The sequence below is a fragment of the Camellia sinensis genome, unplaced genomic scaffold (genome assembly GCF_055761805.1).
Source record: "Camellia sinensis isolate YWXY unplaced genomic scaffold, ASM5576180v1 Unanchor1, whole genome shotgun sequence".
NCBI classification, from domain to species: Eukaryota; Viridiplantae; Streptophyta; class Magnoliopsida; order Ericales; family Theaceae; genus Camellia; species Camellia sinensis.
In genome coordinates this window covers 14,096,439-14,110,805 of record NW_028128987.1, presented here as the reverse complement: position 1 = coordinate 14,110,805, position 14,367 = coordinate 14,096,439, and the positions used below count along the sequence as shown (strand labels likewise).

Genomic DNA, 14,367 nt, shown 5'->3' with positions numbered 1-14,367 from the left:
CCGAATAAGTCTATGATTTTTATCTTTTTTGGATCATATCAATCAACATCTCCTCTCTATTTTTTTTACACATTTTTATAAAAAATTAAAAAATACATTTATTTAGAACATTCCAAACAATTCCTTAGTCTAAGTCATTTCTTAAGAGAATAATTTTTTTCCTACCGCCTGCCAAGAGAGTATTTAATTCCCTACCCTACGCAAGAACTCCAAAAACATCTCATCATTTTTAGACCCTACAGTGTCCAAAATCCATGCTCTGAGGCCTACCCTTTATATCTGACACTTTCAGTGGTCTCTATTAAAACGAAGAAATCGTTCAATGACGTTAAGTGTGCCTACTTGAAAAGCAATTATTAGTTGAATGCAATGTACAAACTATGTCAATCGTCTTTACTCAAATAAGGTATCTTAAAAGGATTTGGAAACAATCAGAGCTTTGAATACAGAGAGATGACATATATTAAGCCATAAATTTCAGCATAGCTTGCCTTGTTGAAACCGTAACAAATTACCAAAAAGCCCAAACCGCTTGAATTGAAATTTATTAAGCTCGCTTCACAGGCCTCTGAACATATGATTTGTTAGGATCTTCTGTCTTCAGCTTTGGGGGTCGAATCTCTCCTTTCTTTACCTGTGCCAAACCAAATAACAAAATATAAAATTTAAAGCCCATTTGTGTCTGCTAAAAGTGTAACATTCGTTATTCATACAACTAGACTGGATTCTTTTAAGATGAAAAAGAAGGAAGAGATTTATCATTTGAGTTATCTCACCTTCTTACCACCCTTCATGAAATCTCTCCAGCTGGAAACCTATCATATCATGTCATAAAAGAAAAAGGTCAATATCATATTTGTTTGCATAACTTTGAACTTGTGATCTTTTTAGCAAAAGCATGACTCCATGTTACCAAACTAATAATAATAAAATCGGGTTTTAAGATAAGCACCAGCACAGGTCCAGTAAAAAGTGATTACAAAACAATTGTTAAAAAAAAGAAATTAACAAAAGAAATAAAAACAGGAGACACAATGAAACAAGGGCAGCAGTGTCTCTGTGTGTGTGTGTGTGTGTGTGTGTGTGTGTGTGTGTGAGAGAGAGAGAGAGAGAGAGAGAGAGAGAGAGAGAGTAATTTCCATTAAGTCCGTATTCATATCATTAATTAATAAGTGTACCAAAAAAAAAAAAAAAAGGAAAAGCATGCAACCCTTGACAAAGCAGAATGGTAAACAAGGGTTCATGAAACGAACCTCACTTGATTCCGATTTAATTTGGTTTGGTTTCCTAAAAAAAAAAAAAAAAAGAAAACCGCATCCTATAGTTTAATTTGGTTTGGAGACTACATCCTAACACCAACTTATTCTTCCATAAACAAATTTAGGAATGCGAATGGAAATACCTTATTATCCTTTCATTTCATGATATCTCAAATTTCTCAATCGTGTGAAGTCATTAGGATGAAAAATTAAGACTACTCAATCATAATATAAGGTTCAAATTAATAATAGTAACATATTGACAAGACAACTAATGTTGCTAACCGATGAAATAAAATTATGCGATATTAATTCCATAAAAATCATATTATAATATAATTAATTATTTAAATAATTGAAAATATCATACTAACAGTTATAACTAGTTCTATGATAATCACATCTTTTCACAAGAGCAAAAAATGACTACCATCATCATTTAAAAAAAAAAAAAAACCGTCTTAAAATATCAAAACACTATAAAAATTTAAAGAACAGCTAATTAACAAGTTATGATAGGAGCAATTTGTCTCAGGCACATCATTTTCTAATAAAATACACCAAAATCTAAGTTTGGATCCAAATCCAATGGACTATAAATAATTATACTTCAGTGAGGATCACATTATATGTCAGAATGTTTCAATCTGACATGATATTGAAAAAGACGCCATACTATTGAATGAAACTACAATCTAGGAAGCATAGAAACAAATATGTACAATATGATGTGGAGGATAGGGCCATAGATCAAAATCCAAAAAACTAAAATACAGGTACCGTGAGGATACATCAATAATAAAATATATTTTATATTTTAATATCTACAATTTTGAATAGTTCTTTAATATTAACAGTTAAATAGTGGGTCAATAAAAGAGCTAGAATCGTAAGCTGAAAAGGGTCATGCTAAAATGATTCCAAAAATCTCAAAACATGCACCACATCGCCAGCTAGAAAGGCTAGCTGGAAAGTAGAAACATGAGTCATCAAATTGAGAATCATATTGTGAATCAAAATTCTAGTTTTGAGAATCATTGTATGATTCAGTACAAACTATAAAAAAATGATATTGAACAATTGTATATATGAAAAAATAAACTATTTGGCACATGTTATATACCAGTTCTTATGTAAGGACATGATTACACCATCGAATTGTGAAGTTTATAGCAAGAAATCTTGGTTCAAATCCCACCAATTATAAAATTATCAAAAAACCATAATATTTTATCTCTAGGCATATTCTAAAAATGGACCTAACAACCCTAAAATTGAAATGAATGTTTGGTTGCGTTTTCACTTGTTTTCTATTTCATTTTTTGTAAATTACAAAAAGTTTATTTTGATTTTTGTTTTTGTTTTTGTTTTTATTTTTGTTTGTGTTTGTGTTTGTGCTTGTGCTTGTGCTTGTGTTTGTGTTTTCAGAAACAAAAGTGGTAATTTCTGAAATTTTTCTTGAAAACAGTTTCCATAAACAATTTGCCACAGAAAACAAAAACGAGAGGCACTTGAAACCTCATCTTCTTCTTCTTCTCTTTATTTTTTAAAAAGAAATCTCCTTATCTATGCATTCCATTTGTCGTTACGAGATGTCATCCCTGCTCCCCTATTCCCACAATCCATAAAGACCTCGTTTTTGGGTTGTTTCAACCTAAAAGCCTACTTCCATTTCATATCTGTAAGCTGCTCTCCAGAAACCCAATAGCCTAAAGGACGTTACTACCAATATTACTTGCTTCTCAAAGTCCCGACTACATGCCACCTTCAACAGAGGCAGGCAATTCCAATGTTCCCTCTATCCCTTACAACTAGTACCTTCATTACAACCCAAACCAGCAAGTGAAGCATAGCATCAGACCTTCACATAGTACACTATGGAAAGCATTACGAGATGTAAGTATAGTCCGAGGACAACTTACTTAACTGAACCATGAAAAGTTTAAAAAAAAAAAAAAAATAGATAGTCATGAAAGGTAAAATTTAACCTGATATTACCTCAAACTATTGACTTTCTCCTGAAGAGTTTCAATGTTAGGTCTGAGAAGATATCCTTTCCATAAACCTTCTACCACCCAAATTCTTTTCAGGATAGCATACTTAACAAAACTTTAACTTTGTTTATTTTAAAATTTTTATGAGGTTGAACCCTTGGCTGAGATGATGAATCAAGAACTTGTATTTCTCAGTTTGACCTCAAGATTAGTTTTAGAAAGTCAAACCCCAAAACCATCATTGATGTAACAACACTAAGAGATCCTCAAAATCTTCTCAATTCACTTTAACATCTATCATTAATCTCTCTAAAGTTGTAGATTTCAAATGGGGTAAATTTGCATGTAAGAAAATCACACGTACACATTACCACAATTCTTCTTTTGGGGACAAGCACCTTGGCAATGCCTGTTGCAAATAAAAGGCTAGACAAGAAACCATGTGCATGATAGAAAGTCATAAAAAGCTCATATGGCACATACCCACTTGTATATTCATGGACGCAGCTCAGTGTGTGCATGGAGCTAAGGCATGAGTGTTGTTGGACATGAACCCAACAAGCAAGTCTAAGAAAGTAAAGAACTTACTGGCAACTCGGTAGAAAATTTTCACATAACCCTCTATCACAATGACTCTGTCAAATGAGTGAAGTACTAATGTAGGACATGCACCAACGCATGATCGTACCTAGGTTATAATGTTAATGAACGCAAAATGCATGTGCAAATTTGTAAATTGATGGTATCAAAATGTGAGTTTGAAAACAAACCCTTTGTTCTCTTGTTCCTTCCCACTGCTCCTCGTGCTCGCGCTTTCTTTTCCACATTTCCTGTGCTTCTTCTTCATCCTTCTTCAGTCTACCTTCCTCTTCTGATATCTACACGATATCCAAAAGACAGATGAACATGAAAGTTTTAATGGTTAAACCAGAAGAAAACAACAAAAAAGGTTTCCAGCATACCCTCATCCGCATTTTTCTCCTCCGCCATTCTTGATCTGTCAAAATCTCACGAACCTTCAATTTCAGCTGTTGCTGAAATTCCTGAGACCGTTCATAATCTTGTTCATATTTTCCCTGTATCAAAGTTCAAAGGTCATACAAATCAGCAAGCTGTTTGCCTCATCACCAAAAGCATAAGAAATGGGAAAGTAACTTCTACACCAAAGGCAAAGCAAGGCACAAAAAAAAAAAAAAAAAATGCATTATTGAAGAAAATTCAACATAAATCAACAATGAAATGATTCTTCCTCCTCCATCCTACTTCGCACACGAAAATATCTAATTGAGCAAAAGGGTGGTAATGCATTCACCAGAGTTGCAATTTTAAAAGCAGGGATATGACAGGATACAAACACACCGACACAACAATTGTCAAAAGATCCAGACATGACAGGGCAGGAACACAATTATAAATAAGATATATTTATATGCACACACAGAAATAATAATAACTTCTTTGTTTTTCACATTACAAGAACGTTTTTATTTTATAGATACCCAAATAGTATAAAATTATTTCACATTATCGGAAAAGAAGTGTTGACACAAAGTTCCAATATCTATTTGAAAAAGCTTAATTCAAAAACAAACTGGATGTTTTAGGCATTAGAGTTCTTAAACTTAGTAAGACTAAAGAGATGAGATTGATAGGTATAAACCCACATTGTTTGATGTTAGTTATTAGATTTTAGGTAATTCTCTTCAAACTTGTGTTGTATTTTATGTGTGCAATTGACACCTATGTCTCCCAAGTGTCCAAAGCATGTCAGGTTCTAAAAATATCAAAGGTGTTTAACACACGTTCTGGTGAGTCCAAGGAGTGCTTGTTTTAGACACGGAAAACTTTTTCTTGATAAGTGTTGTTAACATGAACACAAAACCTTCTTATAAGTGTCCGCAATTTTTAGGCCTGAATAATCCACTCTCTATTGCAACACTTAGAAAGATGTTGGCCTCAAACCATAATTTTTAACACTCCACAAATTAAAAAATATGATCTCTATACATTGAAAGATTATCACATCCTGGTATGACCACAAGGTATCAGACACAAAAGCGGTTCAATATGTGGACAATAACACAGATTATCTGAACTGTTGTGATTATCAAAAACTTTTCTGCATGCTGTATGGAAAAACAATGAAAAGTAAATATACTAATTCTAATAGGAAGCTCAAATTGGGGTCAGACATAGGAAGCTTCCGGTTTAGTTAACAATGGAAAAAACTTGTATAACACTTGCAGCTTTAAGAAAAACCATGATCCCAAGTCCAAAAAGGAGCAAATCAACCTTTGTTCAATTACCATAAGTTATTTCCTTACCTTAAAAAATATTACATATTAACTGCGCGATTGACAACACAGATTTCACAAGATCGGAATCTAAAAATTTAATAAAACATTCAAGATACGAGGATGAAGTATTGCAAGCATGCAGCAAGGTTGTCACCAGTGAAGAGTATACATATCAAACAAAAAGAGGGGGCGAGCAGCTGTGGGGCAAGAAAGAGCATGGACAGAAATGCTAGTGCAACCTCACATTACCTCATCGACTAATGACTTTATCTTAGAAGCATTATCTTTCTTAAGCTGCTTCTTCCTCTTTGCTCTAAGTTCTTCTGCAGTTCAAATGTAACCAAAAAAAAAAAAGTTAGCTTCTATTGTTTTCTATTACCCAATAGGGAAAGAAATATGAAACAGTAATGCTAAGAATCAGATGAACGCACACAAATTTACATTACTATTCCATTCTGCAAAGTTAAAGTGTAATGAGCCATGATTTTTAGTTCTATATAGTAGAAAGTAATTACAACAAATTTAATACAAGGCTACAAAAAAGGGCAGCCATGGACAAAAAATAGGACTAATATTTATCAAATAAGAAAGAAAACATAAAAATTAAGCAAATTGCATGATCAACATGAAAACAAGAACAGAGGAGTAGCCAATAATTTCTAATACATGTGTGTATTGATAGTAAAGAATAATGTTTTTAAATAACAAGGGGGAAAAAGAAAAAAAAAAAAACAAACAAACAAATAAGATCCAGCTGGAACTTAAAGATATTGATGCCTAAGCACAGACCTTTTGCTGCAGTAACTTGGTTAAGAAGATACTCTCGTTCTTGTGGCTCAAGCAACAATTGTTGGGCTTTTGCTAATGCTGCTCAGAAGACAACAATCTATTGTTAGCGAAACCATAAGTCGAATCAAAAAATAAAAATAAGTATAAATACAATTCAGAATTCAGACTGTGTACTCCAACATATTACTTAGAAGTTACAACTTCCATTTTGACCACAAGGATCAGCACATATGAAAATTTGCTAAAAATTCAACATATTTCTAGGATAGATGTGTACTAGGCAAAGTTTAATAGGCTTCATTGAGGCTCGCCTCAATGCTCACCTCGCCTTGCCTCGAGGCTAAGGTAAAACATATCAAGGCTTTGATTTTTAAGCTTTACACCTCAACGGCTTACACATAACAGTTTGAGACATGCTCCTTAGGTGCGCCTTTTATGCCTTTTGCGTATAAGCATATGAGAAGTATGCATATGAAGAGGCTGCCTTGGGTTTTTGATAAACTTAGTCTAGTAGATTGTTTAAACATAAAAAAGCAAAAAATAAAAAAGAATGCCATTTTGCAACTATATTCTAAAGGAAACATTAAGTAAATGACCAATCAAGAAAAAATACAGTTAATTATCAAGTGAGAAGCTCAATCACTAAAACTAAGGATATCAATTTCACTTTCAGTAAAGGCAAAGTTCAATTTTTGCAGTGAAATGTTTAATGCCTTAAGGAGAAAAGTATTTACACCTTTGTATTTATTTATTTATTTTCACTATTTTAAAATATTTAATTTATTCACTTGATATTAAAATGTAAAATTTGAAATATTTATGCCTTGACGCCTTAAGGCTTATGTCTCGCCTCATGAGGGGTAAAACGCCTCGAATTACTCATTCGCCTTTAAAATCTTTGGTACTAGGGATTCCTTGTAAGTGAAAATTTGCTAAAAAATCCTTCCGTTTTTCATTTAAAGGCTTTGTACTACTTATAGTCCCAGTCGTCCAGCCTATCAAAACTCATGTTTTTATTAACCAACAACATGTGCACTTTGTTGGGGCAAGGCTTCTTGTAAAGCTCCTTCTTTGAGTGCTTAGACTAATGAGGCTCCTCACAAATTGAAACATAAATGATGAATCAAGAGACAAAGTGCAAGGGCCTGCTCCCCTAACCACCAAGGTAGAAATATGTACACTACGTGTAGATGTAGTCATGATAGGTCATATGGGTCCAGTTTGGCTACATAAAAGAAATTTCTCCAAAACCACTAAATTTAATTGTTCAGGTAAACATGATATATAGTGTGAGTGTTTGGGAAGTGGGTTTTTTTGTAGGTTTTTTTAGTTCTAGGATATTATTGGAGAAATATTTTTTTGTGTTTGGAAAGATAGTTGGGTTTTTTTGTGGTTGGATGTGATGTTTGTGAGAGAAAAAGTGAAATGATTATGAGGTTTGATGTGATATTTTGTTTGGATTTTTTTTTTTTTGTTTTGTAACCAATTTGTCTTTTAGTGAAAAAAAATTAAAAAAAAAAAAACCTAAAAAATTTGTTCCCAAACACCGCCAATAGTAAGGTTAACAAAGGGGTTAGATTAAAGCAATGAGAAACAATGCCGTCCAACTTTCTGAGCTTGGAATTTCAAGATGTGATGTGTCTATTAAATTAAAAAACTTAAAACAAGAACAAAAAATTTAAAAATATATATAAACTGTAACTTCGTTATTTGGACAGACTTACTAGATAACTATAATTATCGAACATGACCGTTAAGCTAACATTTAAATCTCATTATGTGTAGAGATGTTTTTGACATAACATCAGCCCAATGGCTTTGAATGACATTTCAATTTTCCCTCTCACACAACAAGACATGTAGCATAGATATACTTACCAGCAAATGCCTCCTTAGCTTGTGGATGCTTGCATTTGTCAGGATGAACCAGCAAAGATAACTAGAAATGTACAAGTAATATGAAACATGTCAATGAAGCACTAACTAATAAGACATCAAATTATCAAAAAACTTAAATCCACTTCAACAAGGAAAGCTTTACCTTACGATATTGTTTTTTCACATCCTCCAGAGATGAATCAAATGGTAGGTTAAGAAACTCGAATGCATTTAACTTGAAGCATGAGAGGATCCTACATAATTGTAAAGTTTTTCTTGATCAATTGTGGCAAGATAAACTAGCAAAGAAAGAACACAAAAAACAAACATATTTCGATATAGTTTAGAAGAAAAGTCAAGTCTTTTTGAAAAATTGAACATTATATTAGTGACACCAGTGTACGTTTTCCAAAAATCATAGTCTAGACTTCCTTCCTCAAACCAATTATACTTCTCAAGCAAACAAAGTTAGTGAGATATGAGATTATCATATTGAAACATTATATTATTGAAGCCACTGTACCTTTTCCAAAAATCATAGTCTAGATTCCCTTCCCCAATTCAACTATACCTTTCAAGCAATCAATCTTTGTGAAAATAAAAATATTGCAACCTTGTATGGGTGGGTGTTCCCAAACACAAATTGTCTCGGGTGGGGTATACTTACGTAGAGAAATGGTTCATACTAAGAAAGCTCAACAGAATCTTGAAGATTCTCCCCTCACCTTTATCTCAGTTTTGTAATTGGCGTTGGAAACCCTAAACCACCATTCCAAGTATAGGTGTACACAGATAAAGACTTCAACAAACCAAAGCTTGGTGATTAACAAGTAGAATTGGATTAAAACAGTTCAAACTATCCTTTTCAATAAAGGAACACAGGCACTGCTATCCTTGGTTTTTACAAGGATCATTTACTAAGTTCTTATCTTTTTGCATTAGTTATCGATGAATTTACTAGAAACATTCAAGGGGATATCCACTAGTGTGTGTAGTTTGCAGACAATATAATTTTAGTAGATGAAACAAGAGAAAAAGTAAACACTAAGGGCTGGTTTGGCAAGTCCAAAATAATCCAAAACGCCAAAAAGTTATACAAAAAGTAAAAAAGTCATTACTATTCGCAAATAAAAAAAATTAAAAAAATATTTTATATATTTTTATAATACAAAAGTTTGATGGATACTGTCAGCCATACTTGTGAACTAAGAAGCACGGACACGGACACGCGACACGACACGGACACGACACGGACACGCAAAAACGCAAATTTTCAAAAAATAGGGGACACGACACGCCGGGGACACGTTCAATATATATAATTAATTTTATTTATTATATGCCATAAAATTATTAAAAAAAATCATTTTATTCATCATCAGGTATATCATTAGAACTACCACCCGTAGCCATTGTTTCAGAATTAATAATTGGTCCCTATAATAAAATTAATAAACATACATTATTAAAATTATATCCTCAAATAATAGAAAAGAAAAAATAAAATCAGAATATAAAAAAAATAAAAGAAAAAAAAATAAAATAAAACAAAATCAGAATTAAAGAAAAAGAAAAGAAAAAATTAAATTAATAAAAGAAAAAAAATAAAAGAAAAAAAAAATAAAAATCAGAATCAAAATCAAAATAAAAGGAAAAGGAAAAAAAAATGAAATAAAAGAAAGAAAGAAATAAAAGGAAAAGGAAAAAAAATGAAATAAAAGAAATTCAGAGACAGAGAGGGAGAGAGAGCTATCGAAGAGAGATATGAGACAGAGAGAGAGAGGGCTATCGAAGAGAGAGGGTGCGATCGAAGAAGATCGAAGAGTCGTACCTGCAAATCGACTGAAGATCGAAGATCGCCGACTGACGACAGACGGCCGACGACAGACGAGAGACGACAGACGACCAACGTGGAGCGACGACCGACGTGGAGCAACGATCGACGAGAGACGACGTACGACGAAGTCAGGTCTTCTTTCTTTCTCTCTTTCTCAGCTGTTTACCTTGTATTCCATAGTCAATTCGAAGAGATTAGGGCTAAACAGATTAGGGCAAATTTGATCTGCTTTTGTTTATTTTCAGATTGACCCCAAAATTTTTTATTAAACTGTGAAATTGCCCCGCGCGTGTCCCAAACGTGTCTATAACGTGTCCAAAACGTGTCCAGATGTAAAAAAATAAAAAAAAAAATGGGACACTCTCCCATGCGTGTCGGACACGTGTCCACTGCGTGTCCGACGCGTGTCCGTGTCCGACACGTGTCTGACACTGGTACGGAGCCCTCGGAGAGGTGTCCGTGCTTCATAGCTTGTGAAGCAGGAAGGCCATTATACACTTTTTGGGCCAAAAAAAAAAATTACATAGGTAAAGGTACAAAGTTTGATACTAATGTTGGACCCTTGGGGGCCTACTAAGAGTTCCGTTTTGATAATCCGAACCGTTCAATATGTACAACTCGTCGAGTAATATATGCCTGTAAAAAATCATGTTGATCGGATATTGTTAACTATATGATCAAATCAGTTTTGTATAAAACAAAACGAATGGTGTGATAATTAACTGTTGAAAAAAACTAATTCGATCATATAGCTATCGATATTCAATTAACGTGATTTTTTACAGGCATATAATACTCGACAAGTTGTACATATTGAACGGTTCAGATTATTAAAATGGGACCCATGGTGCCCCCACGGACCGACCATCACTGTCCAAACACTTTGCCTCGAAGGAGGCAATTATTTTCTGGGCAAGACATGCTGGGGCAGCAGGCCAGCCGTACAACCACTCATATTTCTTCCACTATACACTTTATTTATACAATTTTTTATTACACATTTTTTCGTAAAAAGACAAAAAGTTAAATCCAAACATCCATTTTTTTTTCTCAACTTTTTAGTTCAAAAAGACAAAAAATGCACTTATTTAGGACACCCCAAACAAGTTTAAATTGAAAAGAGATATTTTAGAATTTAAATGCTTTAGGTTTAGTAGAGCTACAACAAAATAAATAGTACTTAACCTTAGCAAAACTAGAAATATAGACACAAGTAGAGTAGAATTTAATGGCAAGACCATTTTCGATATCTTCGATCAATTACCCATAGATAAGGAGAGACTAAATAGAATGCAGCCTATATATAATTAGAACGGGATTGATGCAGTGGACAAGTGTATCAGGAGTATTGTGTGATTGTAGGACTCCTATTAAGTTGAAGGAATATTTTGTAGGACTACGATCTTGCTTTGAGGTATGGTAATGTTGGGTGGTTCAAAAAATCATGTTTAGAAAAATGAGGACTAAAATGAGAATGTTGAGATGGATAGGTGATGCCAAAAGAAAAGATAAAATAAGAAATGAATCCATTATGAGAAAGTTAGAAATGGAATCAATGGAAGAGAAAAGAGGAAAACCAATTTGAGATGGCATGGACAAGTGAGTCATAGACTAGTTAATGCGCATGTGAGGAGTGATTTGATCCATGACGAGGGTGGCAAAAGAAATAGAGGGAAAAAAAATAACGCCCAATTAGTACACATTAATGTGTTTGGGAGGGGAAAGATTGGATACACACCTAACTTTTGGCATAGTACACAAAGTGATTGCCCTATGACTTGAACCCATAACCTTAAGGTTATTAGGCCAAAGTTTTACCATTGAAACAATGGTCACCAATCTGCAAAAGAAATAGAGGAATGCCAAGAAAGACATGTGACAAGGTGACAATAAAGGACTTTATAATAGAGGATATGATTTTGAATCAAAACAACTGGAGGAAATGGATTCATGTAGTCAACCCCAAGCACTTGGGCAAACACTTGCTAAGTTGACACGGACATAGTTAATATCATTTGTTGGTTTGTGCTTTTTTCTTCCTTTCCTTTCTCCATCGTGCATGTTTTGATATGTAGAAAGTCATGCTTTCAACAATTCCACAGCCATACATTCCTCCATGCTAGACTTTTTTCTTTGGTGGTAACCATTGTGACATAAGACAATCCATCCAAGCTATTAATCAATAACCTAGGGAAATTGGTTCATTTAAACCAGCTTGCACTAAATAATGTTCGATTCAAACAACAACCATCATTTTTTCACTCATCATTCTTTCTATGCTAACCAATAATCTAGAGATATTGGGTCATTTATACCATATCACATAAATAATGTTCGATTCAAACAACAACCACTATTTGTTCACTCATCGTTCTTTCTATCTCTTAACATAGTGTCATCTTTATTACCCATGCACGGGTCAAGGCAAAAGGCTATTTGATGATGCTGAATTTTATTTTTTTTTGTACTGGATTCTGAAGCTGAATTATTTAAATACTGAAATTTATATTTGAAAATTTTAAGATATATATGCTGTTTAAAGTGAAAATGAAAACTATTTTCCACTTCAACGTAATCAATATTCATCGATAAGTCTAGACTCTTTGACTTCGTGACTTATAATTAAAACCCATTTTCGATCAATTTTCAAATTTAAAGTGGTATGTGGCTACATGTTAAATGCACACCAAATGCGTTAAGCTTGAAAGTATTAATTTCATTATCAAACATGCAATCCATCCACAATCTCATCATCCTTGCTAATTCAAGGCATTAAGTACTCAATGTTAAGACATGTAATTTGTCACTGGTTTAACATCCAATGATACAAACCATTGGGATAAGCATAGTAATCAGTACCCGTGTATCTTACTAGGAGGTCATAGGTCTCGCTTCCCCTCCCCCTTCCAATGCACCCAAAAAAAAGAAGATAAAAACTAACGATACAGCTAGAGATAAAACGAATTTGACCGACTTTGAACAGATTTGATGCCCCAATGATATTCTTAGGATCAAATCTCACAAATCTACATATAATTTGAATACACCTATACACTTACAATACTATCATTGTAACTCTCATACTAGTTCCCTAATCCAAATCACCCTAAATAAATAACAACTCCTTAAATTCATCCAGTTCATTAATAATACACTATTGATCAGCATAAATAAATTAGTTCCACCACCACCTCCTTGAAGAAAAAAAAAAAATCAACAACATACTCCATTCTTGACCATTGTTCAGCTATACAACATCAATCTTTACCCCACCTATTCCTATATGTAGTGAATTAAAGAAAGAAACAATTCACGAACGAGAAAAATATGAAGAAACCCTAATCGTTCAAAATCAACAGCATAAAAAATGGGCAGAAAACAGAAAAATATAGTAATTGGGCGAAAAAGAAAGGGAATTTTAGAGAGAGATAGAAGAGAAGAGAGACCTGTGGACTTCGTTCTCGCGCTCAACTTCGCTGACCTCGGCGAAGAAGTTCTTGAGAAGCAAATCGTCGTCGATTGTCGCACTCTCACCCATCGTCTACCTCTGTTCTCTCTCTCTCTCTCTCTCTACCACGGATTCAATCGAAGCTCAGTTATGGCGGTCCGTCTGTATCTATATGTATATCTCATCGTCTTCCGGTACTCTCTGATTATAATATATATGCAGCTCGGTTACAGGATCCAACAAACGGGCTTAATGGGTCGGGTCGGATTAAAGGCTCAAATTTTATTCATTTTAGCCCACCCACAATAATATGGTTAGGGAGTTGGGTTGCAAGTTAATACATATGATATTATATATCATTTTAAATATAATTATGGGTGTTTTTTTATGGGTTTTAAATATTTTTAACTTTTATTTATAAAAAAATAAAAAATAATTCTATTTTCACTAAAATTTTAGTTGAAAAGTGGAATTTTCCATTTTAGAAAATTAACTAGTTTCTTCCTGAGTAAATTATATTTTGTCACTTTGTCCCTTAGAGTTTGTTTGATTGTTTGTTTGTTTTTTTTTTTCATTTTCACCTTTCATGTTTTAAGTTTTTTTTAGATTACTCCTAAAACCAACTTCTAATCAAAATTAAACAAAAAATACCACGATAATTGTCACATAATATAAAAAATATATTATATTTAAGTTTGAGTTTGTGTCAGAGATGTGAATTATATATAATAAAATATTTTTATATCACGTGATTATTAATGTATCATTTTTTGTCTAATTTTTAACAAAAGTTAGCTTTTAAGCTGAAAAAAAAACTGAAACATGAAAGGTCAAAATGAGAAAAAATAAACTTTAAGGACCAAAG

The 14,367-nt window shown here is 33.2% G+C and overlaps 1 protein-coding gene across 1 annotated transcript; it reads right to left on the bottom strand.

The window, feature by feature from the left end:
* Positions 1-323: 323 nt before the first annotated feature.
* LOC114280574 (J domain-containing protein spf31) lies at positions 324-13,709 on the bottom strand. The gene is made up of 9 exons (XM_028222959.2): positions 13,501-13,709; positions 8,381-8,471; positions 8,218-8,278; positions 6,340-6,417; positions 5,800-5,873; positions 4,216-4,329; positions 4,024-4,131; positions 777-815; positions 324-634 (listed from the first exon to the last, which is right to left on the bottom strand). Exons 1-9 carry the CDS (start codon positions 13,590-13,592, stop codon positions 548-550), a joined length of 744 nt encoding a protein of 247 aa, XP_028078760.1. The 5' UTR covers positions 13,593-13,709; the 3' UTR covers positions 324-547.
* Between the last annotated feature and the right edge of the window lie 658 nt (positions 13,710-14,367).

Excerpts from the sequence above, each read along its gene's own strand:
- LOC114280574 (XM_028222959.2), bottom strand. The coding sequence starts at position 13,592 with ATGGGTGAGAGTGCGACAATCGACGACGATTTGCTTCTCAAGAACTTC. Across the intron at positions 816-4,023 it reads AAGGAACAAGAGAACAAAGG|GTTTCCAGCTGGAGAGATTT; the intron begins GTTTGTTTTCAA and ends ATGATATGATAG. Across the intron at positions 635-776 it reads TCATGAAGGGTGGTAAGAAG|GTAAAGAAAGGAGAGATTCG; the intron begins GTGAGATAACTC and ends GGTTTGGCACAG.